Source organism: Anas acuta, chromosome 21, assembly GCF_963932015.1.
Source record: "Anas acuta chromosome 21, bAnaAcu1.1, whole genome shotgun sequence".
Taxonomy (NCBI): Eukaryota; Metazoa; Chordata; class Aves; order Anseriformes; family Anatidae; genus Anas; species Anas acuta.
This window is the reverse complement of record NC_088999.1, coordinates 7,528,762-7,551,745: the sequence shown is the minus strand read 5'-3', so window position 1 is coordinate 7,551,745 and position 22,984 is coordinate 7,528,762. Positions and strand designations below refer to the sequence as shown.

At 66.5% G+C, this 22,984-nt stretch overlaps 1 protein-coding gene across 3 annotated transcripts; it reads right to left on the bottom strand.

Moving 5' to 3' along the window:
- Positions 1-74: 74 nt before the first annotated feature.
- On the bottom strand, positions 75-22,854 carry NHSL3 (NHS like 3). Of its 3 annotated transcripts, none has more exons than XM_068658024.1 (7): positions 22,525-22,854; positions 6,225-6,380; positions 5,916-5,971; positions 4,697-4,814; positions 4,148-4,264; positions 1,112-4,051; positions 75-881 (listed from the first exon to the last, which is right to left on the bottom strand). In XM_068658024.1, the coding sequence occupies exons 1-7, from the start codon at positions 22,757-22,759 to the stop codon at positions 859-861; spliced, it is 3,645 nt and encodes a 1,214-aa protein (XP_068514125.1). In that variant the 5' UTR covers positions 22,760-22,854; the 3' UTR covers positions 75-858. The 3 variants fall into 3 exon arrangements, with proteins under 3 accessions (XP_068514125.1, XP_068514126.1, XP_068514127.1); XM_068658025.1 differs by lacking the exon at positions 22,525-22,854 and adding an exon at positions 15,587-16,024; XM_068658026.1 differs by lacking the exon at positions 22,525-22,854 and adding an exon at positions 7,809-8,330.
- Between the last annotated feature and the right edge of the window lie 130 nt (positions 22,855-22,984).

Sequence of the window (22,984 nt, the reverse complement as noted above, 5' to 3'; positions counted from 1 at the left end):
GCAGCGGTGTGGGGCCGGGCACCTGCTGCAGGGGGGTGAGGGGTCCCTAGCCAGGAAGCACAGGAGGCAGCGAGTTTCAGTCATCGTCTTTACCAGCCAGGTACAGAGCTCTGAGCGGCTACACAGCAGCAGAGGATTTTTTGGTCGTTTTGGTTTGTTTTTTGTTTTTTTTTTTTTACAATCAAAGAAATCAAACTGTGACCCAAGGTTACAGAAACAGAAATCGAGGCTCTTCCCCAGGGCTTGAACATCCAACTCAGGGGGCAGCTGCGAGGCTCCCGCTGTGCCCGGCCGCGGGGCGAGCTGTGGGACGGGAGCAGTGCTGGCCGAGACCCCCCCCCTTGGAGCTCGATGACCCCCAGCCAGCGCCTCCGTCCCCTCCTGCTGCTGCTGCCTGCGTCCTCCTGGGGGCTGCCATGGCCGCAGCCTTCCAGTTCCTTTGTCCAAAGTGCTTTGATTCCTCACGGGGCGGCTCCAGCCCCGAGCCCCATCCAGGAGGGCTGCGCCTCCTCCCGTGTCCTCGCCGGTGGGTTCTGGCCCCTCGCGCTCCTCGCTGCGCGGCTGCTCCGCTCCGCACACACAAACCAAGCAGCAGCCCGGCAGGGAGGAGGTGCTGGCTCTGAAACGCGGGCCTCGGAGTCCAGTATAAAACAAAAATTGCAAAATAAAGCTGTAGTACTTAGGAAAAGTGAAACCAACACCATTTTTGCATAAATATCATCAAGGCCATGGAGGCTAAGGCTGTTTGCTTCCTGTATTAAGTTAGTTGCCAGTTCCACGCTTGTCTGTTGACCTGCCCAGGTCCCTGAGAGATTTGGATTCCTGTCTGCGGGGGCACGAGTCCTGCAGCGCCGTCCTTCAGGCTGTCTCTCCTCGTCTGTCTGAAAGGCGAGAGGGAAAAGCCCGTCAGAGACCTTCCCACAGGCCTGGCCCTTGACCAAACCATCCCAGTGCCCCCAGCCCCTGCCGTGAGCCCTTGTGCCCAGCCCCAGCCCCATCCCCACCGCTGCCGGGGGCTTTTGGCTACCCAACCCCCAGCACGTGCAGAGAACTCAGCCCACAGCGGGGTCTGAGCGGGGCCAAGCAGTCCCAACCCTCCTGCCCCACCTACCTTGTGCCGGTGGCTCCGTGCCCGGGGCTGCAGCACTCCTGCCCTCGGCCGTCGCTGCCGGCTCGCTCTGAGTCCTGCTCTCCTCCGCCGGGGCTGCCTTGGCCTTCCCGTCCGGCACGGGGGAGCCCAGCGCCTCGGGGGCTTTGGGGCTCAGGGGGGACGGGGCCGGCCCTGGGCCGAGCGAAGGCTTCTTGGCGACAGGCGGGGGCACCTTGCCGGGCTTTCGGAGCGCTTGTGATTTCCCTGGGCCCTGCTGGGCAGCGGCTGGGGCCGCCGAGCGCTGCCCCGAGAAATTCATCAGCTCGGCCACCAAGTTCCTCTTCAGGTCAGCCTGTACCTCGGGCGACGAGGGCGTCTCGATCACCAGCTTCTTGGAGCTCTTGGCGAAGATGAAGCTGGCGGTGGAGGTGGGAGATTTGTGCCTGGGGGAGAGCTGCCCGTCCGCGGGCGGCCCCTCGGGGCCGGGCTGAGCCGTTTTGCTGCCTGGGGGTTTCTCAACCGGCCCGGAGGCTGCTGCAGCCTCACCAGCAGACAAAGCGGCCGCCTTGAGGTGCACGGCGGCGTGGAGCTGGTTCGAAGGCACCGCGTCTTTGGCAGGAGGGGGCTGCCGCGTGGACAGGGCCCGGCGGACGGGCTTTTGGGGCACCGGCCGCTCCTCGGCCCCAGCCCCAGCCCCGGCCCCGGCGGGCGGCTCCACGTTGACGGAGCGCAGCCGCACCATCTGCAGCAGCGAGGGCGTGACGATGGGCAGGCTGGCGTCCTCCTTGGGCACCGGGCCGCTCTTGCTCCGTGACACCGGCTCCTTCTTGGCATCCGCCCGGGAGCCGTTCGCAGCCTTCTTCAGGCCGGGTTGGGGCGGCGGAGCCGGAGCTGAGGGTGGGGGGAGAGGAGGCGGCGGGGGCACGACGGCCTCGGGGGGAGGCTTGGTGGGGGACGGCGGCCGCGCTGCCCCGGCCGGAGGGTCCTGCTGCTGGATGCGCGAGGAGATGGCAGCCGATAACGAGGAAGACGCAGCCTCCGGGTTCGGGGCCTGCTTCTGCCCAGCTGACGGAGCCGGCACGGCATCTGGCAGGGGCAGGCTGGAGAAATAGGCTTCATCCGGAGGGGGAAAGTCCGCCATAGACAGGTCGTGCACCTCGGGGGCCGGCGGGGGCGGTGGGGGCCAGGTGGCCTCCGCAGGGGCCTCACAGGCAGGCTCCGGGCTCGCCTCCACCTTCTTAGCCGGCGGTGGAGGTGGGTGGTAGGCAGGAGGCGGCGACGGCGGAGGAGACTTGGTGCTGGGCTTGGTGGAGGGCTCCTGGCTGGTGATACTGGGCACCGGTGGGTCTGGCGAGGGGGCGAGGGGGGCGGCGGGGGCTGCGGGTGGCTGGAGCTTTGTGGGTGGCAGGAAGAAAGGAGCGGGCACCTTGGGGTGCGGCGGGATGACGAACCTGTCCGAGCGGCTCTGCGCGCAGTTCGGCGTCTCCGAGGGAGCCGGGTCCGAGGCCGAGGAAGAGATGGAGGTGAGGGAGGATGAGACGGACAGCGCCGGGGACTGCAAGGAGCACACCCGGTCCGGCTTCTGCGGCTGGACCCTGCCTGGGGACGCAGCCGGGGGGCTCAGCCCCTTGGTGGGCAGCGTGGGGGTCCCGCTCTGGCTGGAGTAGCCGCTGGAGGGGGACATGGTGCGGTCGGAGCCATCCAGGCAGCTCCACTTGGGCTGAGCCGTGGGTTCTCTCAGCACCACCGTCACGCCACGGTCACCCGGCCCGGGGCTGCCCCGCGAGGCCTCGGGGGAGCTGGTGCCAGCCAGGCTCTCAGAGCGGACGCTGCTGGTCTCGCTCAGCGACGACGGGGAGAAAACCTCGTCCTCCACCGTCGGGCTGAAGGGCTCGGAGCGGGGGGACCAGGGCACGCCGCTCTCCCGCTGGGGCCGCCGGTCAGGCTTGGGGGGCAGCCCCAGCACCTTGGGTTCCCCCTCCTCCACCTTCTGGTGCAGAGAATAGGTCCTGCGAGGGGGCGCCGGGGGCTTCTTCATCTTCCTGAGGGAGACGCTGCGTGCCGAGGAGCGCTCGCTCGCCAGGCTGCCCGTGTCCGAGCCCTCTGCCTGGCTGCTCGTGCTGAAGGCGGGGGACGCCCGGCCACTGCTGCCGCTCACGCTGCGGGGCCCCACGGCCAGCAGCCCGTGCGCTGTGTGCGCGGGGGCCACGGCGGGCTTGGAGCAGGTGCTGGCGAAGCTGGCGGAGCTGTAGACGCTGACCTGATCGGTGTCGGAGCGTCCCGCTGCGTCCACCTCGCTGCGCGGCCCCGCCTCGGCCTGGCGGCGGTCGGAGCCGCCCTGCGAGGAGATGGTGGAGCTGTTGGAGACGATGGTCTCGGTGGACTGCGAGTGGCTCCAGTTGTCGCTGGAGGAGGAGGGCTCGCGGCTGCGGGCGCTGTGCTCCGAGAAGCGGGTGAGGGAGCGCACCGAGGCGGGGCTGGATGACACCAGGCTGCAGCGGCTCAGCGTCCGCACGCTGCTGCGCGTCAGGGCCACCACGTCCACCATGGGCGGCAGGATGGCGTTGGGGATGATCTTGGACATGTAGGTGCCCTGGGGCGAGATGGACATGACGGGGCTCAGCAGCTCCTGGGGGCTGGCGCTGGTGGTCATGCCCGGCACAGCCAGTGACTTCGGCCTCGCCATGGGCGACAGCTTGGCCGCCGTCTTCCTCCCCAGCAACGTGTCGTCGTAGTAAACGCGGTCGATGTGCTTCTGCAGGGCTTTGTCCGCCTCCTCCAAGGCTCCCAGGCGGACGCGGGCACCGCCAGGGACGTCCAGAGGTGGCAGGTTCCCGTCGATGGTGGGGATGCGGATGGCATCGCCGGAGACCTGCCCGCCGTTCAGCAAGGGCTGCGGTACCTGGCTGCCCCCGCGCCCGTTGGCGGCGTGTCCCTTGGCCTCCCGGCTGTTCCTGAGGCCTGGGAACAGGGAAAAATGAACCAGGCGTGATCCCAAGGCGGATCCACCCAGCTGAGGGATGGGGCCGGACCTTAAAACTCGCCCACGACGCTTACCCAGCTCCTTCTGGACATGCTGGGGGATGCCCAGCACCGTTGTCCTCCTCTCCTTCCTCTTCCTGCCAGCCCTCTCCGAAGATTTGGCGAAGGAGTCGTGCGGACGGAAGGTGGAACCTGCGAGAGGCGTGAGCAGAGTCCAGCTGGCACAACGTGGGCCCCGGGCCAGGTCCCCCCAGCACCCCCAGCCCAGTGCCCACCACCGCTGCTCGGGATGCTCTGGGACAAGCCGAACTCAGGCACCCGGCACAGCCCAGGGAGGCTTCGGCAGCTGCCAAACAGCCACAGGGTCCGAGCAGGGAGGAGGCGGCGTCTGTCCGTCCATCTGTCCCCCTCACCCAGACCCAGCCCAATGCCTGCAGCAGCCTCTGACTCAGCCCGAGCTGCTTTCTCCTCCCCAAGGGCCCCCAGATGCCTGCACTGGCTTGCAGCTGGCCAAACTCCGAGCCCAGATGCCCCCCGGGTTTCCTGCCAGGCTCCCCAGACCCTTGACCCCTCGCACCCCCTTGGCTCACACCCCCCAGCCCCGCAGCCCCCCAAGCCGGGCACCTTTCCGCTGGATCATCTCGGAGCGGATGGAGAGGGCGTCCTCGGAGGTGCTGTCGGTGAGGCAGGAAGCCGCCCGGCTGCGGAAGGACACGCTGTCATCCTCCGACGACGCGCAGGACTGTGTGGGCAGACAGCGGGCTCGGGAGGGCTGCGGGGAAGGAGCGGCCCCCCCCCAGCCCCGCCAGGCCCCTTCTCCGCCGCGAACTGAGTCCGCAGCCCAGCGCTGCTGAGACAAAAGCTTCTCCGAGGGCCAAAGGCTGAGTCAGCCACACCGGCAGCCAGAGTCCTCCCACCAGGAGCGGGGCCGGGAGCAGCCCCGGGGACCCCACACAGCCCCACAGCCCCCGGAGAGCCGGTGAGTTGAGGTCCAGCTGGGTGGAGGAGCCGGCACCGCCCTGACCCTGCTCTGGAGGGAACTGCTGGGCTCCCACCGAGCCAGAACCACCCCGGAGGCTTCGCCCAGCCCTGCTGCACCCCAGGGGTGGGGGGTGACTGGGGGCTGGGAGGAGAGCGGGGCTGGGGCGGGCCAGGGGACAGTCTGTGCCCCTCGTGATGGGCACAGCGCTCTGTGCCCCCCTCATCCCAATAAAGCACCTCCTGGCAGGGCCAGAGGGCAGGACCCCAAAAACCACCCCCCCGAAGACTCACGGCCTCGCTTTCCCCCTCGCCGCCCGCTTCCAAGGGGTTAAGGTGGCCGAGCGCCAAAGGGAGGCAGCGCTTAAAGCAAATACACGTGGGTGAGGCGCTGGGAGCAGGGTCAGAGCTCAGGGAAGCAGCGAACCCGAGCTCAGCCAAGTGAGTGGGAGTTTCTCGCCCGTCAGCAGCCGGGGGGGGGGGCCCAGCCACGGGGCTGGATGCGGCCCCTGCTCCCCCCCTGGCTCAGCGCTGATGGGGGGACACCGCTGGGGTGAGATGGGGGGGACAGGGGGACATGGGCATGGAGGGGGGCCCTGGGCAGAGCTGCACAAGGCAGGAGGCAACGTGCCAGTGGTGAGAATAGAGGCAGAGATTCATCGTGGGGGGAAAAGGGGTAACACCAAGGGGGTCACGGCCCCTTACTGCCCTGTACACCCCCCCGACACGGTCCTACAGCACTGCTCTCAGCCAGATCGCTGCCTCAGAGCTGCCCTGACCATCAGCGGGGGCACTGGGGGCCCATCCTGCCCTCCTCACCCCCCCCCAGCCACGCAGTGGGGGCTGGCCGGGGCTCCCCGCTCACCTGGAGGCTGTTGGTGTCCCCGTGGTCCCAGGCACTTTTGGTCTGCTTCTGCTTCTCTGCGGGAGGAAGGAAGGGGAAGGGGAAGGGGCTCAGGGCCTCTGCGGGAGCCTGGGGGGCGCAGGCAGCCACGAGAGTGGCCACTGAGCCCAGGGCAGCACCGGCCACCAGCAGCACCCCCAGAGCTGGACTCTGCTCACCCTCGCTCGCGCCGCCCATGCGGGCAGGGCAGCCAGCTGCCCGGGGCGCTGGGGGCACGGTGCCGGGGCAGGACAGGGTCCATGAGGGGGGGCCGGACCCCCTCCCCCTTACCTTGGTGCTGCAGGGACTTGAGCCCCTCGCGGGCCTGGTTGTGCAGCTCCTCCAGGTGCGGGGGCCGCGTGCTGGGGAAGAAGACGTTGTCGGGGCATTCCTCGCCCGGCTTGTACTGCACGCTCAGCCGCTTGTCGTTCTCAGCCTTGGCAGAGCCTGTGAAGGCAGAGAGAGGGCTCAGAGGACAAATCCCTGCAGGACAGCAGCCCCCAGACCCGTGGTGAAGCAGGATGCAGCCCCTGAGCCCCCCCCGTGAGCCCAGGGCTGCCCGGCCGATCGATGCACTGGAGTCAGGCTGTCTCGGCTGCAGGAGCTGCAGCGTTCCCTCCCCACCAGCGGCACAGAGCTGGGGCTCGGCACTGCCTCCCCAGCACCTTCCTCCTCTCCAGCACCTTCCTTAGAGCCGGGCGGGGGCTGCAGGCAGCCCGGCAGAGAAGGGGCAGCGAGGGGGGGGAAAATAAAGGCAGAAAAACTTTCCCTTCTGGAGGCTTGCATCATCTCAAAGCCTCGCAAAGCACCCCCGAGAGCAGGGACCCAGCCCCACGCCCAGGGGAGGGAAACCGAGGCGCGGCCCCCAGGGGACCCGGAGGCTGATGCAGCCCCCATCAAGGCCCCCATGGGTGCTGGGGGTCCCAGGAGCCCTGGCACGGCTGGCACAGGGCCCTGAACACCCCCCGTTTGCAGCCCCCTCCCTGCAGCGGGCAATGCCCACGCACGGCTCCTGCCCGGGGGTCCGGCTGCCCACGGGGAGGGGCTGCGCCTGGCAGGGTGACACGGGGACACGGGCACAGCCCAGCCTGCTCCCGTCTGCCCTCCACCGCCAGCACGGCTTCCGAATCTTCCAGCCTGGAAAAATAAAAACAACTTCAGGCTGAGAGAAGGGAAGGGAGACCCCATGGGGGGGTGGCACAGGGCCGGAGGGCAGCGCTGCGGGGATGCGGGGCCGGCCGCTGCCCTGTCCCACACCCAGCCCCCGGCCCCCACCGCAGCTCAGCCCCGGCTCCGGCCACGCTCCAGCTCCGGCACACAAAGAGCAGGCCCCGAACAATGGAGCCAGCCCGCCCTGCCGCGGCGTGCCACGAGACACCGGGCTCAGGCCCCAAACCAGCGCCCATGGCATGGTGAGCAGGCACCGAGGGGCTTGGCCGGGTGGGGAGGGCGCATGGCGGCTGGTTTGGGGGCTCGCACGAGGTCCCTGTGTGGGACACGAGGCACCCACAGCCCCCATCACACTGCCCTTCCCCTAAACCCTTCCCCTCCTGTTTTGGCAGCCCCTCGCCGGACCCAAACCCTCGCACAGTCAGAGCCACCTTCCAGCGACACAGGCACGGTGATTTGAGGGGCGCGATGATTTTAGGGACACGATGATTTTAGGGACACAATAATTTTTGCCATTAACTTCCCAGGCCCGAGGTGACCTTCCCTGCCCTCCCCGGAGCGACAGCCACTGCAGGGACCCCCCCAGCCCGTGCCGGGTTGGCAGCAGCCCCCTGCGAGGCGCTGCGGGCAGGCAGGGTTGTGTAAGGACAAGGGTTTGGTGTTTTTTTTTTCCCCCTCCCTCCTCTCCTCCGCACCTCCACTCACCCTTCTTGAAGAACGCCAGAAGCGAGGAGAGGTTCCTGCCCATGAAAACCACCATGGTGGCCAGGGGAAGGGGCTGCTCCCCGTTGGAGGGGGGGCTCTGCCGCTGCCTGTTGTGCCGGGGGGGCCCCTCAGCTCCCTCTCCCCTTCCTCATCCGCGCCGCAGGAGCCAGCGGGAGGATGCCCGGCCGGCGGAGCGGCTGCGCAGGGGGAGAGGATGGAGCCGGGGAGCGCTGCGCGGCGGCAGGAGGGGACAGCCCCAGCTGCTCCCTCCGCGCTCCTCGGTGCCGGAGGAGGAGAGCAGGAGAGCAGGGCCCCTCCTCTGGCCCTCCCGCCCCCCCCTGCACGCAGCCTGCGGGGTCGGATCCTGCCTGGTCCTTGGGCAGAGCCCCGCGGGGCTCCTGAAGCTCTGCGTTCATCTGGGGCTGTCCCCATGGTCCCCCTGGGCGCAGCGGCCCTACAAACCAGTACGCTGGCTTCGGAACCAGTGTGGCCAGCTGGGAAGAGCTGGGAGGCTTTTTCTCCCTGCCCTTGGGACTGCCCAGCAGCTGGGACGGAGCCGCAGCGAGGAGCTGGGGCAGGGGGCAGCGGGTGCCCCCCTCTGAGCCCCCAAAGGACCCCCCCCCACGTCCAGCAGCCATGGTGCAGGAGGAGCAGATGCTCCAGGGATTCCTCTGCATCGCCAGAAGGGTCCTGAGCACGTCCCGGGGCAGGCGTGGCTCCTCGCGGGCTGCCCAAACGTTGTTTGGAGCCAGGCACAAATTTGGCTGCGGGCCCCTGGCACCGCACGCACCCCGCAAGGGCAAAAAAGGGCAAAAGGCACCTCCCCGGCGGGGCAGATCCAGCGCTGGGGAGGGCTGGAGGATTTCCTCCCCTGCATCTCCTACGTGCCTGCAGCTCCTGCGTGACCCAGCTCCCTCCCTGCCTCCAGCACAGGCAGGATGGGGCCCGCTGCCCACGCGCTCACCCAGAAGGTGCCGGCGGCTGCGGGCGGACGCTTCCCGGCTCTTTTCACAGCGCGAGGGGAGAAGGGACATAATTAGGACATAATTAAAGGGCTGAGGATGCACAAAGCAGGCAGCCACGTGCTGCGCCGAGCGCTGCCCCTCTCCTCTCCGGGCGGCACATCACGAGCGGCAGCAGGAGCAGAGCTGGGGGAGCTCCGTGGGGAAGGATCCGGCCCGAGGGACAAAGCAGCCCGGTCACTGAGCCAGGAGCACCCCAAACCACAGCAGGGCACCAAGCACAGCCTCTGCTGCTCCTCCTCTCCCTGCAACCTTCGCCACCTCCTCAGCCTCCATCTCCTCACCCGGGCAGCCTCACCCTGGTGGTACCAACACCGGGAGCTCCCCACTGCCAAAGGGAAACCTGACAAAAGGGAACGGGGAGGGAGGAAGGCAGCCGGGAGGCCTGGCCCCACAGCTCTCGGTGGGCTGAGGAACCCGGGGCAGCTGCAGCCCGTGCCAGTCGCAGCACGCCCGTGCGCAGCCGGCGTCCCGTCCCTCGCGCATTCCTCGCGACGCGCCCTGCATCGACCCGGCCCCTCCAGGCTCTGGCACACGTGCCCGGTGCGCACGTGGCAGCCGGATCCTGCTGCAGGAGGAACTCGGGTTCCTTCCCGGGAAAGGGCAGGACGGTCTCAAGGACGGTCTCCTTGCACGGGAGCTGGTGGCCAACACCACGGGCTGGGGACTGCTGATGCCAGGCACGGCCTGGAGGGTGCAGAGTGCCCCGAGCAAGGTGCAGCTCGGGCAACAAGGGGCATGGGCAGAGCCATGCGAGGGAAAAACCAGGGCTGAGACCCTGAAGGAACACGCCTGGGGCTGCACAGACCCAAACCAGGGATCCTGTGAGCAGCAGTTGGGCTGGCCCCAGCGGCACGCATCCATCCCCGCCTGCGCGGCACTGCCCCGACTTGCCTTCGGGTCCCGCGGCGGGAGCGGGGAGCAGGAGGAGCAGGGAGCAGGAGGAGCAGCCCTGCCCCACTGCCACTGAGTCAGCGGAGAAAAATGGGGAGGAGGAGAGGGGGGAGCCAGGGGGAGCCAGGGGAAAGGGGGCTGCAAGGTCCTGGGGAAGGGAAGGGAAGGGAAGGGAAGGGAAGGGAAGGGAAGGGAAGGGAAGGGAAGGGAAGGGAAGGGAAGGGAAGGGAAGGGAAGGGAAGGGAAGGGAAGGGAAGGGAAGGGAAGGGAAGGGAAGGGAAGGGAAGGGAAGGGAAGGGAAGGGAAGGGAAGGGAAGGGAAGGGAAGGGAAGGGAAGGGAAGGGAAGGGAAGGGAAGGGAAGGGAAGGGAAGGGAAGGGAAGGGAAGGGAAGGGAAGGGAAGGGACCCCCTTCTGGGGTCTGGGGGTCTCGTGCACCCCAGCAGCATCGCATGGGGCTGATGCTCTCACAGTGCTCTCAGGCCCCTTCCCACCCTGCAGGCATCGGCTGGAGGTGCCCAGGTGTGAGCACAGCTTGGGGACCACATTTGGGGACTCTCTGCACCGAGGGGGCTGCAGAAACACGGAGCAGCCTTGTTGTTGCAGTGAGGATCTGCACAGGATCTGTGCCCTGGGACGTGCCGCAGGACTGGGCTGTCTCAAGGCAGGCTGAGATGCAATAATATTTATTGTGGCTTTGGAGCCCCCGGCTGTCACGCAGCCCGCTATCTCCCAGGGGCTGCAGCCAGCCCCAGTCCTCACTTCGGGGCTGTTTCAGCCAGGAAAACATCTCCACAAAGCAAATAAACACGACCCAGGCTCCGCTGCTGGCTCTGATCTCAAAGACGATCCCATGCAGAGGCAGAAATAAAATTAATTTCAGATAGGAAAACAAACTCGGGTCTTTTTTATCCTCTCCATTCCAGCACGGAAAGCTACCACGAGGTCCCCAGGACTCGTACAAGTCATCAGGCCACGGCCAGGGCAGGCAGCACAGGGGACGGGGGCGAACCCCCAGCGGGAGGAGGGCTGGTGAAGGGCAGGAGGGCACCGTGCTGCTCCGTGGGGCTGCGTGGAGCCAGCTCGGCCCTGACCCCAGCCCCTCCTGAGCACACGGCTGGGGACAGCCAGGCGGTGACCCGGCACGCTCGGCCTCGTGGTGGGCACCATCCACGGCTCCCAGCCGGGCGTTATTGCAGCCCCTCGGCGAGGGCTGGGCGCGCAGCGAGCGGCCTCCGACGCGCGCCTGCAGGGCCAAACATCCCCGTGCAGAGAGAAACCTGGGACAAGTTGAGACACACAAGCACCGAGCCTCTGCTCCGGGTCACGCAACAAACACAGGAGAGCTCGGCTCTCTCCCAAGCCTCTCCAGCCCTCGCCCTGTGCTGTCTCCATGCGCTCCCCCAGCCCCGCTGCGCTCCCCGCGGGTGGCCCGGAGGTGCCGAGGGCAATGGGCAGCCCCGTGCCCGCTCCCAGCCCCGCTCGGCTGTTCCAGCCCAGCGAGCAGGGCCTCTATCCCCATCCCCGCCCCGCTCGGCCCCTCCTGGGAAGCCACCGAACAGGTTTGAAGGTAAATAAGAGCAGGAGCAGCTTCCCCTGCCAGCTGCGAGCCGGATCCGGGCAGGAACAGCCCAGCTGCAGAGCGTGGCCACAGCCGGCGAGGGACAAGACCAGGGAATGAGCCCCACAGAGCCTCCAGAGCCCCTCAGGAACCCCCCGGCTGGGGACCAGCCATCACCACCAGCTCCCTCTCCAGCAATCCACCCCGAAATCTGCAGCTTTATCAGTCCTGCTTCCCCTTTCCTCCCGTGCCCAGTCCCACGGCTGTGTCCCCTGGGTGCGTGCCATCACGCCCGCCGTGCTTGCAGGACCCAGAGGTGCTCTGTGAATGTCAGGCGTGCCTGCCGCAGCAGGTACTGCAGGAGCGGCTCCAGGAAATGGATTAGAGGCAAGACCTTGCAGGTTTCTCCATGCACGCACCCCCTGCCCCGCAGCCTCATCCCTCTCCTCCTGCCCGCACGCGTGCCAGGCAGGGCAGCACAGCAGGGCAGGCACCTCACCGGGGGAAGGATGCGATGAAACGGGGCCAGAGGGGCTGGGGCTGACCCTGAAACGATGGGGGAGAGGGAAAAATAATGATAATAATAAAAAAAAGGCCACGCAGCAAAAGGGCAGGACCCCTGCCCTGCCTCTCGGTGGTGGAGCACGGCTCGGCACGCACCCACCCCGGCTCAACGCCTGCATCAACCCCGCTGTGGTGCCTGCCGGGGCGGGCCCCGGTCCTTATCTGCCCCCCTGCTGTTTGTGGAGCCAGCCCGGCGTGGGTCTGCCTCAAACAGCGGCGGCAGAGCAGAAGGATGCCCCAAAATGCTCCCGCAGAGAGCCGGGGCTGCCAGCAGGCACCACCACCCACGGCCTGAGCACCCCACGGCTCGCCCCTCGCCCCCTCCTGCCCTCTCCACGCTCTCATCCCGGCTCTCATCAGCTCTGGTGGGCACAGAGGCTGGGCCAGGACCCCCCCGGCACCATAGCCACGGCCAGGCTGCCAGCCCGAGGGCTCCTGGGGCTGCTCTGCTCCCCGCAGTGGGGCTGGGGCCAGCCCAAGGCCAGGAGCCCAGCGCCGGGGTTCCCCATCAGCTCCCAGCCCCAGCTGACGGCGCTCAGCACCTCGCTGCCGCTGGGTGCAGCCTGGCCCAGCGCCACGTTCCTGCACCCTGACTCAGCAGGGCCCGGCGGGGCTGTCCTGATAAGGAGGAGATAAGAGGCTGTGGTCTCCATGGTGCTCAAGGACTGCCGGGGACCTTCCCCAGGCAGCTCCGCGGCGCATGGGGAGGGGAAGGAGAGGCCGAGGATGCGCCCCGGAGACAGACAGGCCCTGCTCATCCACGGGGACGGGGAAAAGGAGACGGATTTTGGGATCCAGCCCCGCTGAAGCACGTCTGGGAGGTTGGGCTGAGCACAAGGAGCGCCGTGACACCGGCAGCAGGGTCCAGGTCGCGGGCAGCCACCCGTGGCCGCCCTCCCCGCTCGCCCTCTGGCTGTGCCAGCCCCGTCCCACGGCTCCTGCCCTTCAAGATCAAACGGCAGCGGGCAGCCACAGCCGCCTCGCAGCCCGGGCTGGGCTTCCAAGTGCCTGTCTGGGCCTGAGCTGCCCCTGCAGCCGGCCCTGGGCACCGCCGCACGGCCTCGGCGGCACCGCGTGGAAAGAGCCAAAACCCTGGGGGAGGAAAGAGCAACAAGGAGGGGAGGAAAAACAAAAAGCCCAGGAACGGAAGGAGCAGGGAGGTTACGCAGACGTGGCCAGCGGGTCCAGGGAGGGAGAGCTTGTAAATATTCTCCAAAAGCACACATTGGGCCAAGCAAAACTGTCACGGACCTGAGCCCCAGCGGGGAGCGGTGCCCAGCCCCGGCCGCCCTCTGCGCCCCAGGAAAGGGGGGAGGCAGCAATAGGGCTGAGAATTTGGGGGATGGAGAGGGGACCTGGGGCTGCTGCTGGTCTGTTCACAAGTGATGTGCAATCGGCTTCAGACCTGCAAATCTGGGAATCCCCCTAAGGGCAGGAGGAGCGGGGAGCTTGGGGACCCGAGGGAGCCGGGTCCCCGCTCCCTGCCCCCAGCCGGTGATCCCGCTGCGCCCTCCAAAACGCTGAAGCGACACAATGCAAATTCCTTCGCTTTGTGGCCACCGCGGCCGTTGCCATGGAGCTGTGGCAGAGAACAAACAGAACTCGCCCCACGTTTTCTCAGAGCCTTCCACCCGGTGCCCTTCAGCCCTCCTCACACGGTGAGCTCAGCGTGGCTGCGCCCATCATGGGGTGAGCTGCCCCTTGTGGGGTGGGATGCCCCTGGCATGGTGGGATGCCCCCAGTACGCTGCTACCCACCTGTGGTCCCCAGGGAAATCCCAGTTCCCCATCCTGCAAGGACACCTCCAGCAGCCACAAGTCTCAGAGCAAGACGTGGCACCAGCCAACGGGCCAGGCTGGCAGAAAGCTTCCTCCTGACGAAGCTCAGGGCAAGAACACGAGCTGGAGAGGGACTTCCAGAGAGAAAAAAAAAGCCCCCAGGTTGGGGAACAATATGGGATGGGACCAGGAGACAGCAGGGGGCTGTGCCAGGGGGGCTGCTCAGAGCCACGAGCCCCAGGGCATCCTCACGGGGTGGTGTGGGGCCAGCACAGGGCAGGAGCCCAGCTCCGAGCACGGGCTGCACGGCCCCGCTTGGCCCTTCCCAGCTGCCGACCGCAGCAGGAGGAAATTTTCGGTGGAGAGGAGACCACAGCCGGGAGAGGTGCACGGCGGAGAGCCCGCGGGGCAGGAGGTGCTCGCTTTGCTTCTCCGCTGAAGTCTTTGGGAAAGGGATTTCCCAGCTGCCTCCTTGGGACTTGTTTGCTTTGCTTAATACCCATTTGACTTGAACAGATAATTGATGGTGTGGATAAATGAAGGCTTTGTTACAGATGTGACACACTCCCTCCTGCACCCCTGGGTTACGAGGCTGAGGGCTCCGAGCGGCGCGGGGAACGCTCCCAGAAATGCCCGCTCTGCAAACCCCGACCCTCCCGTGCCCGAGGGACGCACCGGACCCGCAAAGCTCCTCGAGGGCAGAGCCTGCTGGCTCGGCGGGTCACCTTCAAGCCTCACCTGGGGAATTTCACTCGGCTTTGTCACTCCCTGAGCCTGGCTGCGGATCCAAATCCAGGCTGCGGGGTGTTTGCCTCGGGGACAGCTGGCACGGCTGCAGCTGGGCACCCTGCGGCCCCGTAAAGGGAGACGGAAACTGGGGAGCCAAGGGCAGGAGGGACAGCAGGGCTGGGACAACCCTGCAGGGCTGGTGGCAGAGCCCCTGCGCTGGCTCTGAGCGGGGCAGGACCCGGTTGGTGCTGGGGATGTACGAGCCAAGCAGCCAAACCACACGGTTAACACCACCCCGGACCCCCCAACCCCACCTGCACCAACCCCAGGGCTTTGCAAATGTCCCCATCTCACGCAGGGGACAAGGGGACAGCGTAAGACCAGCAGGGAAGGGCAGCAGCTTCTGGATGAGGACTTGAATACTTCAAGAGACCCTTTGCTGCTCACCCCATCCAGTGGATGAACCAGGGAGGGGGCACTGTGAGGGTCTGATAACCCTACAAGCACACCCAGCCCGCATAGGAGCCTCCCCTCTCCTTTCCCCTTCCCCAGAGAAAAAAAGCTGGCCCTCTCCCTGCCTCCCCTGGGCTTTTGAACTGCAGGCGTGGAGCTGGAGCATAAATAAAGCGGTGGAAGCGGTGCCCCCGGCTGCATTGTGAGAGCCGAGCTCGGCCCCTGCCCGGCCCCCGGCTCTCTCCCCTCCCCAGCGGCTGAGGCAGCGCTGCGTGGGCAGGGGGGATGTGGGGGGCTCCTGCGAGAGCTCCTCGACTCCAACACCGCCCAGGCACAGCCGGGAAACCGAGGCAGGGAAAGGGAGAGGAGGCGGCTCAGGGCTGAGGGGGAACGCGACGCTGGTGGCCCCGGGGTCCCTGCTCCAACCACGGAGAAAAACAAGGTGGAAACCAACCCAGCAGGCGATCGCTGTCCTGATAGCGCAGGAAAGCCACGGGAGCAGCCCCTGTGCACGTCAGGAGCTTTTCCTTCAGCTCCTGAAGTCGGAGGGCCTGATCCTAACCAACCCCCAGCTCGGCTGCTGGTCCCCGGGGGCATCGTCTCCCTTAGGGGACCGCGAAGCCACCGGCAACCTGCCCCGACACCGGGCTCAGCTCCTTCCCCAGACCCCCCGGCACACCAAACCCGGCACGAGAGCAAGTGCAAACAGCAAACTTCCCCAGCGCAGCCCCACAAGGGGCTCAGAACCAACCCCCCCGGGTCCCCCCCCAGGCTCCTACCTGCCCTCTGCTTCCCGGCACGGCTCCAGGGCCAGGAGGAGCCGGCCTTGACGCCCGCGGGGCTCCTCTTGCGGTGCGCGTTGCCCATCGGGCCGCTCTCGCCCTCCACCGCTGCCGGGCGGAGGATGCCGCGGCGCTACATGGTGCTGCCGAGGGGGCTCCGGGGGGGTCCCGTGGCAGAGAGCTGCCGGCCGCCCGCTCCCATCCCCGCGGCTGCGGGATCCCAGCGCTCGCAGCCGGCTCTGCTGGAGCCAATGGCTCAGGCAGGGAGAGGAGTGGCCTCCCGGGAGCGCCCAGCGGCTCCGGTGGCACCCTCCCAGCTCGGCTCCCCGGCGGGTGCTGAGGCTGGGACGGCAGGGGCAGGGGGTCCAGCCCCCCCGGACCCCCCCTCTGCTGTCAGAGTGCTGCTGGCTGCCCCTGCCACCAGCACAGCACCCGCCTCTGTCCCTGCTGTGACGATCTCTGCCTGTCCCTGAGAGCAGCTCGAAGCACCCTGGGTGCAATGTGAACAGCCCCTGGAGCTGCAGGGTCACAGGACCCCAAAACCCCATTGGGACGCCCCCATCTGGACCTTCCCCGGAGGCCTTGAGGACAAAGGTGGGACCACAGAGCCCAAGGATGTGTCCCCAAGCTGGGGCGAGAGCCCCCCAGCTGTGTGGCAGCTCCCCTGCGTGTTTCTGCCTCGTGGGGCAAATCGGAGCTGGGTGAACCCCGAGGACATCGCTGCGGCACAGGACGCACCCCTACGGTGCTGTGCCTGGACCCTGCTCCCTCCTGGGGTGATCCCAACACTACAGCCTCCCTCCTGCCTCGTGACCCCGCTCCCCACGCGCGCGGTTTTGCAAGCAGCAGCAGCAGCAGAGGTCTGTGCAAGGGCAGCTCGGAGCGGCGCTGGTGCAACAGGCGCCAGCTCTGCACAGACAAGCCCAGGGACGGCCCTTGTGAAACGCGGGGGCCAGGCCAGCAGCCCTCCCCGCGCAGAGCACAGCTTTCCCCGCTGCTTCTTAATTAGAAAATTAACCGCAGCGAGGGCAGGGAGGGGTCAGCTGGTCGGGCGGTGGGCAACTCCTGCCGGGAATGTTTATGTTCCTTCGGTGATTCAGCCCGAGGAGCGGGGAAATAGGAAGGACGGTTTTGTGGTAAAGGCGCAGGACGAAGGGGAGATGATGGAAAAAAAAAATAATCAGCCAGCAGCTCCGTCCTGACCTCCCGAGGTGATCTGCAGCAGGTTTACCTCTGGACTCCAGCCCAGCTCTCTCTGCACTGGGATTAACGCTGCCCCCCTTCCCCACTGGGTTTTGCTGGGGGCAGGGACCCCCACACCCTGCACCACCTCCAGCCCCTGCCCACCATGGGAGAGGCGATGGGAACGGGAATTCGGTTCAAAACCCTCCCCAGCAGCTGGGGCTGGCTTCCCACCACTGCTCTGTGCCTCCCAGGCCACGAATTTCCCTCTCCCTGCAGCTGGGACCGAACCAGGACATGGGCACAAGTGCAGGAGAGTCCAAGCTCCCTGCACAAGGACTCGGAGAGCGTTTTCCACGCCGGGTGGGCTGGGGACCCCCTGCACCGCACCCTTCCCTCGCCACCACGCCACAGGGGCTCCTCTAAGCCTCACCACGAGCTCTTCCAGTGAAACGTTTTCGTTCCTCTTCCTGCAAGGTGAGGAGAGGCTGCCCCAGATTCAGCGACACTTCCCCCTCTGCCCCAGCAGCTCGCAGCCTTCCTTCCAGCCACACGTTTAAATCGTTGTGCCCAGAAACCCGCTGTGAAATCAGGCAGCACACGGCGTCCCCACAGCTCCCCCAGCACGGCCTTCCCTGGCTACAAACCCGACTGCGGAGCAGCCAGAGGGGACAGGGACCGGGGGCAGGAGGCGTGCAGCCCCCAGGATGGAAGCCCCTTATTTTATTCATCAGCCAGACTCCAGCAGCAGCAAGGAAGGAGGTGGGTCGGGCAGGGAAGCTGGCAGGGAGATACAGATCTTGTCATCGCCGCATGACTGCTCCGCGCACATCTGATCCCCACCAAGTCACGCGCTGCCCCTGCCCGGCTGCGGAGGGGCCAGGACCCCCCTGCGCCAGCAGCAGGAAGGATTTGGGCCTCCTCTGACCCCCTCGCTGCCTGAATGAGAAAGGAATTCAGCCCTTGTTCCCGTAACGGGGAAGTAAAGCGCAGCGAGGCAAAGGTAACGCACGAAACCCACTTGAGATCCCCAATCATTAACAGCAATACATAACCAGGAGGGTTTCAAATTATTTCCTGCTCAGGCCGGAGCCGGGGCCATCAGCAGCGCGTGGCCTCGTGCTGTGCTGCAGGTGACAGCTCCAACAAACACCCACAGGGGTGGAAGGGGTTCGGCTCCTGGCTCTGCCGGAGGCTTTCGTGCGTTCGCCGCAGGGGCCGCGGGGAGCAGCCCGAGCTCCGGCTCCTTTTGGCAGGTGAATGAGTTTTGGCTTCATCTTTGCCCGGCTCCTCACCTTCCGATGGGTTATGTTCCCACCGGCGCTGGAGACGAAGTCAATGATGATATTGTCTTATGAAATAAAACCTTCCTTCTGAAAGGAAACCCGACCCCGGCGAAATAGTTTTATCGGAGCTTATGGAACGTTATTTGCAAGAGTAATTCTTCCAGTTGTCTCCAGGTGGAATAGCTGTGGTTGAGGACACACCTCTCTTTGTTCAGCAGAGCAGCTCGCAGTTTCCAGCCCGGGCCAGCCGGTGGATTCCTGTTGTTCAGATTTTCTCAAGTGTCACTCTCTGCCTTCTGCAGACCAACAAACCCACGACCGCGCGCGTGGGAACAGTCCCCAGGCAGCCGGAGGCCACGAGCAGGAGTCCCTGCACCTCCCCGCGGCCTCCTTCCCTTCAGACAAGTTGAGAAGCTCGGGACTAAAATACAAACCCTGTGCTTACACCCAGTGACGGCGCTGCCATATGGCAGCAGAGAGAGGAAACGGGGCGAGGGGGGAGATGGCACAGCTCAGAGCAGCACGCAGAACGCTGCCCCGGGGCAGCCCCCGGCCCCACAGAGCCCCGCAGCAGGTCCTGGGGGTGCTGCTGCCTCACCACGGGCACACAGGAGCAATCTCAGGGCCTCCAACAAGCACTTGTTCATTTCAGGAGGAGCTGGGAGCGTTCAAAGCTTTATTTTTACCATCGCGGTGACCCCAGCTGTCTGGAAGCCTGTTGCTGCTGGACTGCGCTGGTATCAAAGAAGAAGAGCCAGCCCTCATTTAATGCTTCTGGAACATCAATTCCTTTACTTCACCGGGGAGTTACGAAGGATGTTGTGAAACCCAGACAGAGCAGTGGCCAAAAACTGGACTGAGCCCCCGGGCACAGACTCCTGCTCACGCCGTGCTCTCGAAGCGCAGTCCATGCAGGGCACACTCGCTGCGCAGCGCTGCCGAGGGTTAAAAATCTGGCGTAATCTGTGTGGGTTTGCAAGCATCGCTCACGGAGGAAAAGAAAAGGCTTTCAGCTTTCTTACTCCCGACAGAAAAACCTCTCAGAGGCAGCAGGGAAAAGCAGCCACATGTGGCAGACCAGAGCAGGCGGCACAGGCAAGCTGAGGACCTGTTTGCTTCATGTTATCCCGTTTATATCACCTTGGGCAGGTCACCCCCATCTCCCTGTGCCTCTGCTCCCTTCCCTCGGCCTCCAGAGGTTTCTGGGGAAATAAATACCCTAAGAGTTGTGAGGTGCTTTCACGCCATGGGAGCAGGAACCACAGAAGTGCCGAAAGCACAGGCTGCGATGATGCTCTTCCCCAGGGCGCTCCTCCCCACACACCTGCTGATCGGGGCAGCCCGAGCACTTCGCTCATTTTCCATCTTCCAGTTGCCAACACGGGTTGGGGCAATGGGGTTTTCCCCACCAGAACCAAAAGGGACAAGGGCCGGGCAGCTGCAGGAGAGCCGACAGCCTCGGGGCACGGGGCTGGACCGAGCTGGCTGGGGGACACGGCAGCGCACAGGACACGCACGGAGCGGCACAAACCAGGATTGGGGCTGGGGAGGTCACAGCACGGCGGGGCAACACTCAAACTCACGGGAGGAATCGTCTGTAGCAGAGGCACCCCAGCTGCTCGCACGTGGCACGGGAAGGGAACGCTGCAGCCACCAGCATCCATCAGGGGAGAAACCCTTCTGCTGCCTGGGATAAAGCCGCTCGTGCCCAGCGGTGCTCCCTGCAGAGGGGCAGCCTGAAGGTTGCCTTTAGGGCTTACAACACCCGCGCTGTGCCCAGCTCAGCACTTGGAGCAGCCAGAGATGGGGTGTCCGATCGCATGGACCACCAGCTTGCCCCAAATGGGAACACCCATCGTCCTGGTCCCATAATTTTGGTGCTGAGAGATTCAGACCCAGCTGACAGCCAGGTCCAGGTGCCACCACGCAGAGGCGAGGCCGAGGAACCAGCCCCGACCCTCAGCTCCCCGGCACGACTTTGCCCTCCCAGCCAGCCCCATGCCACAACCACAACCCCAGCCCGGATGAATTGAGGGTGAGGGAGAGCCGCAGGGTGCTGCGGAGCTCACCGACCTGACCCCAGCCACCCCTCAGCACCGCACAGACACAGGGAGAAAGACGAGCACCGCGCCTGCAACCAGAGCCCACAATGACTTGCTTAAGCTCTCCTCTTCCCCGTCCCACAGCTCGATATTTGGAAACCTTCCCAGGCCGGGCAGCGCCTGCAGCCTCCAGGCAGGTCAGAGCTTCGCACAGAGCGGCACGGCGCGGCCGTGGCTGCTTCATCTCCCTCGGCATGACGTGGGCCATCGCGAGAGGAGCCCTCGGGAGCACCGTCACCCCGTTTTTAGGATGGAAAACGAGGGAACGGGACTGATCCATGGCCAGCAGGCAGCAAGCCCTCCGCGCAGCCCCATCTCCTCGTTGTGCCGGGCCCCCCCGGTGCCCACCACTTCCCCGGTTGTATCCCCGCAGCTGGGGCGGAGGTGGTTAACCAGGGTGGGGCTGCGGAGCCGCTGCCTGCTGGAGCCAGCCGGGGTGATTCAATCAGGCGCACGCTGCAATCACGGCACGTCGGCGCAGCTTCCCCGCTCCACACCTCGGAGCAGCTCCGCTGGAAACATGGCAGAGACGCGGCAGGGAGCTGCCAGCGGGATCCCGAGGCCCCCACACGCACAAAAAACCCTCCCCAGACACCTCATGCACGGCCAACACGGAGGCGATGCTGTCCTCCTGGCACACGGCTCCGTGCTCGCAGGGACAACGCGGCCAGGGGGCTGCAGGCTGCCTCCAAGAGGTCCCCAACAGATGGAAACTTCTCCTGGGGCTCACCTTTGGAGGATTAGCCAGCGAACATTAAAACTTAAGGGGAAAAAAAAAAAAAAAAGAAAGGATGACAGAGCTGGTGCGGGCGTTTCCGCGCTGCACAGAGGAATATCACATGCTTTGGCACAGCTCGTTTTTTCTGCTCAGGTTTCAGCGCCAGGCCCACAGCGGCGGTGGCCGCGCTCGGCGTGCCAGGAGGAAGGTCCCGCCGGGCAGCATCGCGCCCACCTCCCGCACCGAGCCTCTGTCAGAGGCCCTGCTGCCTTTCCACAGCCCCTCCTTCCTTATCAGAGATCGCTGCACCTCGCAAAGCGGTGAACACGCCCGCACGCGGTCCCGAGCGCCCAGGAATCGACTCCCCGGGGCAAATCGAGGAAGAAAGTTCCAGGCGACAGCACCCAGCTGCGTTCGGGTGCCGCGGAGGCGGCCGCTCCCTTGGCCGAGCGAGGCCCAGGAGGTGCCACCGCCGCCCGATGTGCCCTGCAGGGAGGGCAGCGGCGTGGCACAGCCGGGATCCCTCACGGCTCGGGGAAGAGGCCACGCACAGCCCGGCGGGGACTCCTCAGGAACACCCATGGGTCCCTGTGGCTCCCCGTAACATCGCCCTGGGGTGTCCCAGGGAGGGCACCCACGGCTGGTTGGCCAGCAGGGCCGGGAGGCAGGGACACGGCTGGGTTACGGAGGAGAGCGCCCGCACACGGCGGGGTGGGGGCCATATCTAGGACAGGAAGGGCCACACCTGGAGCACGGCAAACACCCGGCCGAGGAGGAGGAGGAGGAGGAGGAGGAGGAGGAGGAGAAGAAGGAGGTGGCTGGCGGCCCTCCAGGTTTCCCTCAGCCCCAGTGACCTTCTGACTCAGCGCAGAGCGAACCTACCCAGTGAACTGGCAACAGCCTCGGGGCAGGGGCGAGACCGCGCCGGGGCCTGCTGGATCCGGCCTGCTGCCGTGGCCACCGCTACCGCAGCCCCCGTGGCCACCGCCACCACGGCCACCTCCCTGCAGCTGCCACCGTGGCCGGTGTCGGGATCATTCTTGGCCAGCTGTGGCCCCAATTTGGCCTCCTCCATGGCCACCAGTGCTGGCACTCCTCGGTCACCACCTTGACCCCTCCTCAGCCATTGCTGTACCTGTCCTAGGTCACCTCCACAGCCACCAACCAGCAGGAGCCCTCCGGGGCCACCACCCTGACCTCTCCGGGGCCACCACCTCAAACCCTCCTCGGCCACTTCCAGAGACCACAGCCATCACCCTGACCCTTCCCCAGCCACCACCCCGACCCCTCCTCACCCACCTCCACGACCACCCCGGCCACCCCCCGGACCCTTCCTCACCCACCTCCCCAACCCCTCCAGGGCCACCTCCACAGCCCGGACCTTGAACCCTCCATGGCCACCACCCCAACCTCTTGTAAAGCCGCTGCTGCTCCCCGTCCTCAGCCACCTCCACGACCCCTGGGGGGCCAGCACCCCAACCCTTTATGGGACCAGCACCCCAACCCCTGGGGGGCCAGCACCCCGACTCTTTTTGGAGCCGGCACCCCGACCCTTTCGGGGGCCACCTCCACACCTTGCCCCCTCCTCATCCACCACCTTGCCCTCCTCCTCCTCCTCCTCTTCCTCCACCCCCCCGCGCCCCTCACCTGCCCCTTGCTGCTGCTGGGGGCTCTCAGTTGTGGTGCTGGCAGCCCTGCGCCTCCTCTTCCTCCCCCGCAGCCAGCTGAAGGCTCTCCGCAGCGAGCCGCCCTTCTTCTGCCGGGGGGCGACCGCGGCCGCCACCACCGCGGGGCCCCCGGGCTCGGCTTCGCCGCCCCCCGCAGGTGCAGCCGGGGCGGACATGGCCGCGGCGGGCAGGGCCCAGCGCCGCCCGCTGCCCATAGGGGCCGGGCCCAGCCCAGGCTCCCTCCGAGCTCCGTGCTCCGGGCTCCGAGCTCCGAGCACCGACGGAAAGTTTCTGCGGGGCCTGGGTGGAGCCTGAGGCCTCGCCGGCCTGCGGGAGGCCCGGCCCGGCCCGGCCCTGCCCGGCCTCCCGCACCGCCCCCGGCTCCGCCCGGGCCCCGCAGGTGGGGGAACCGAGGCCCGGAGCCACCTGCGGGGTGCTGG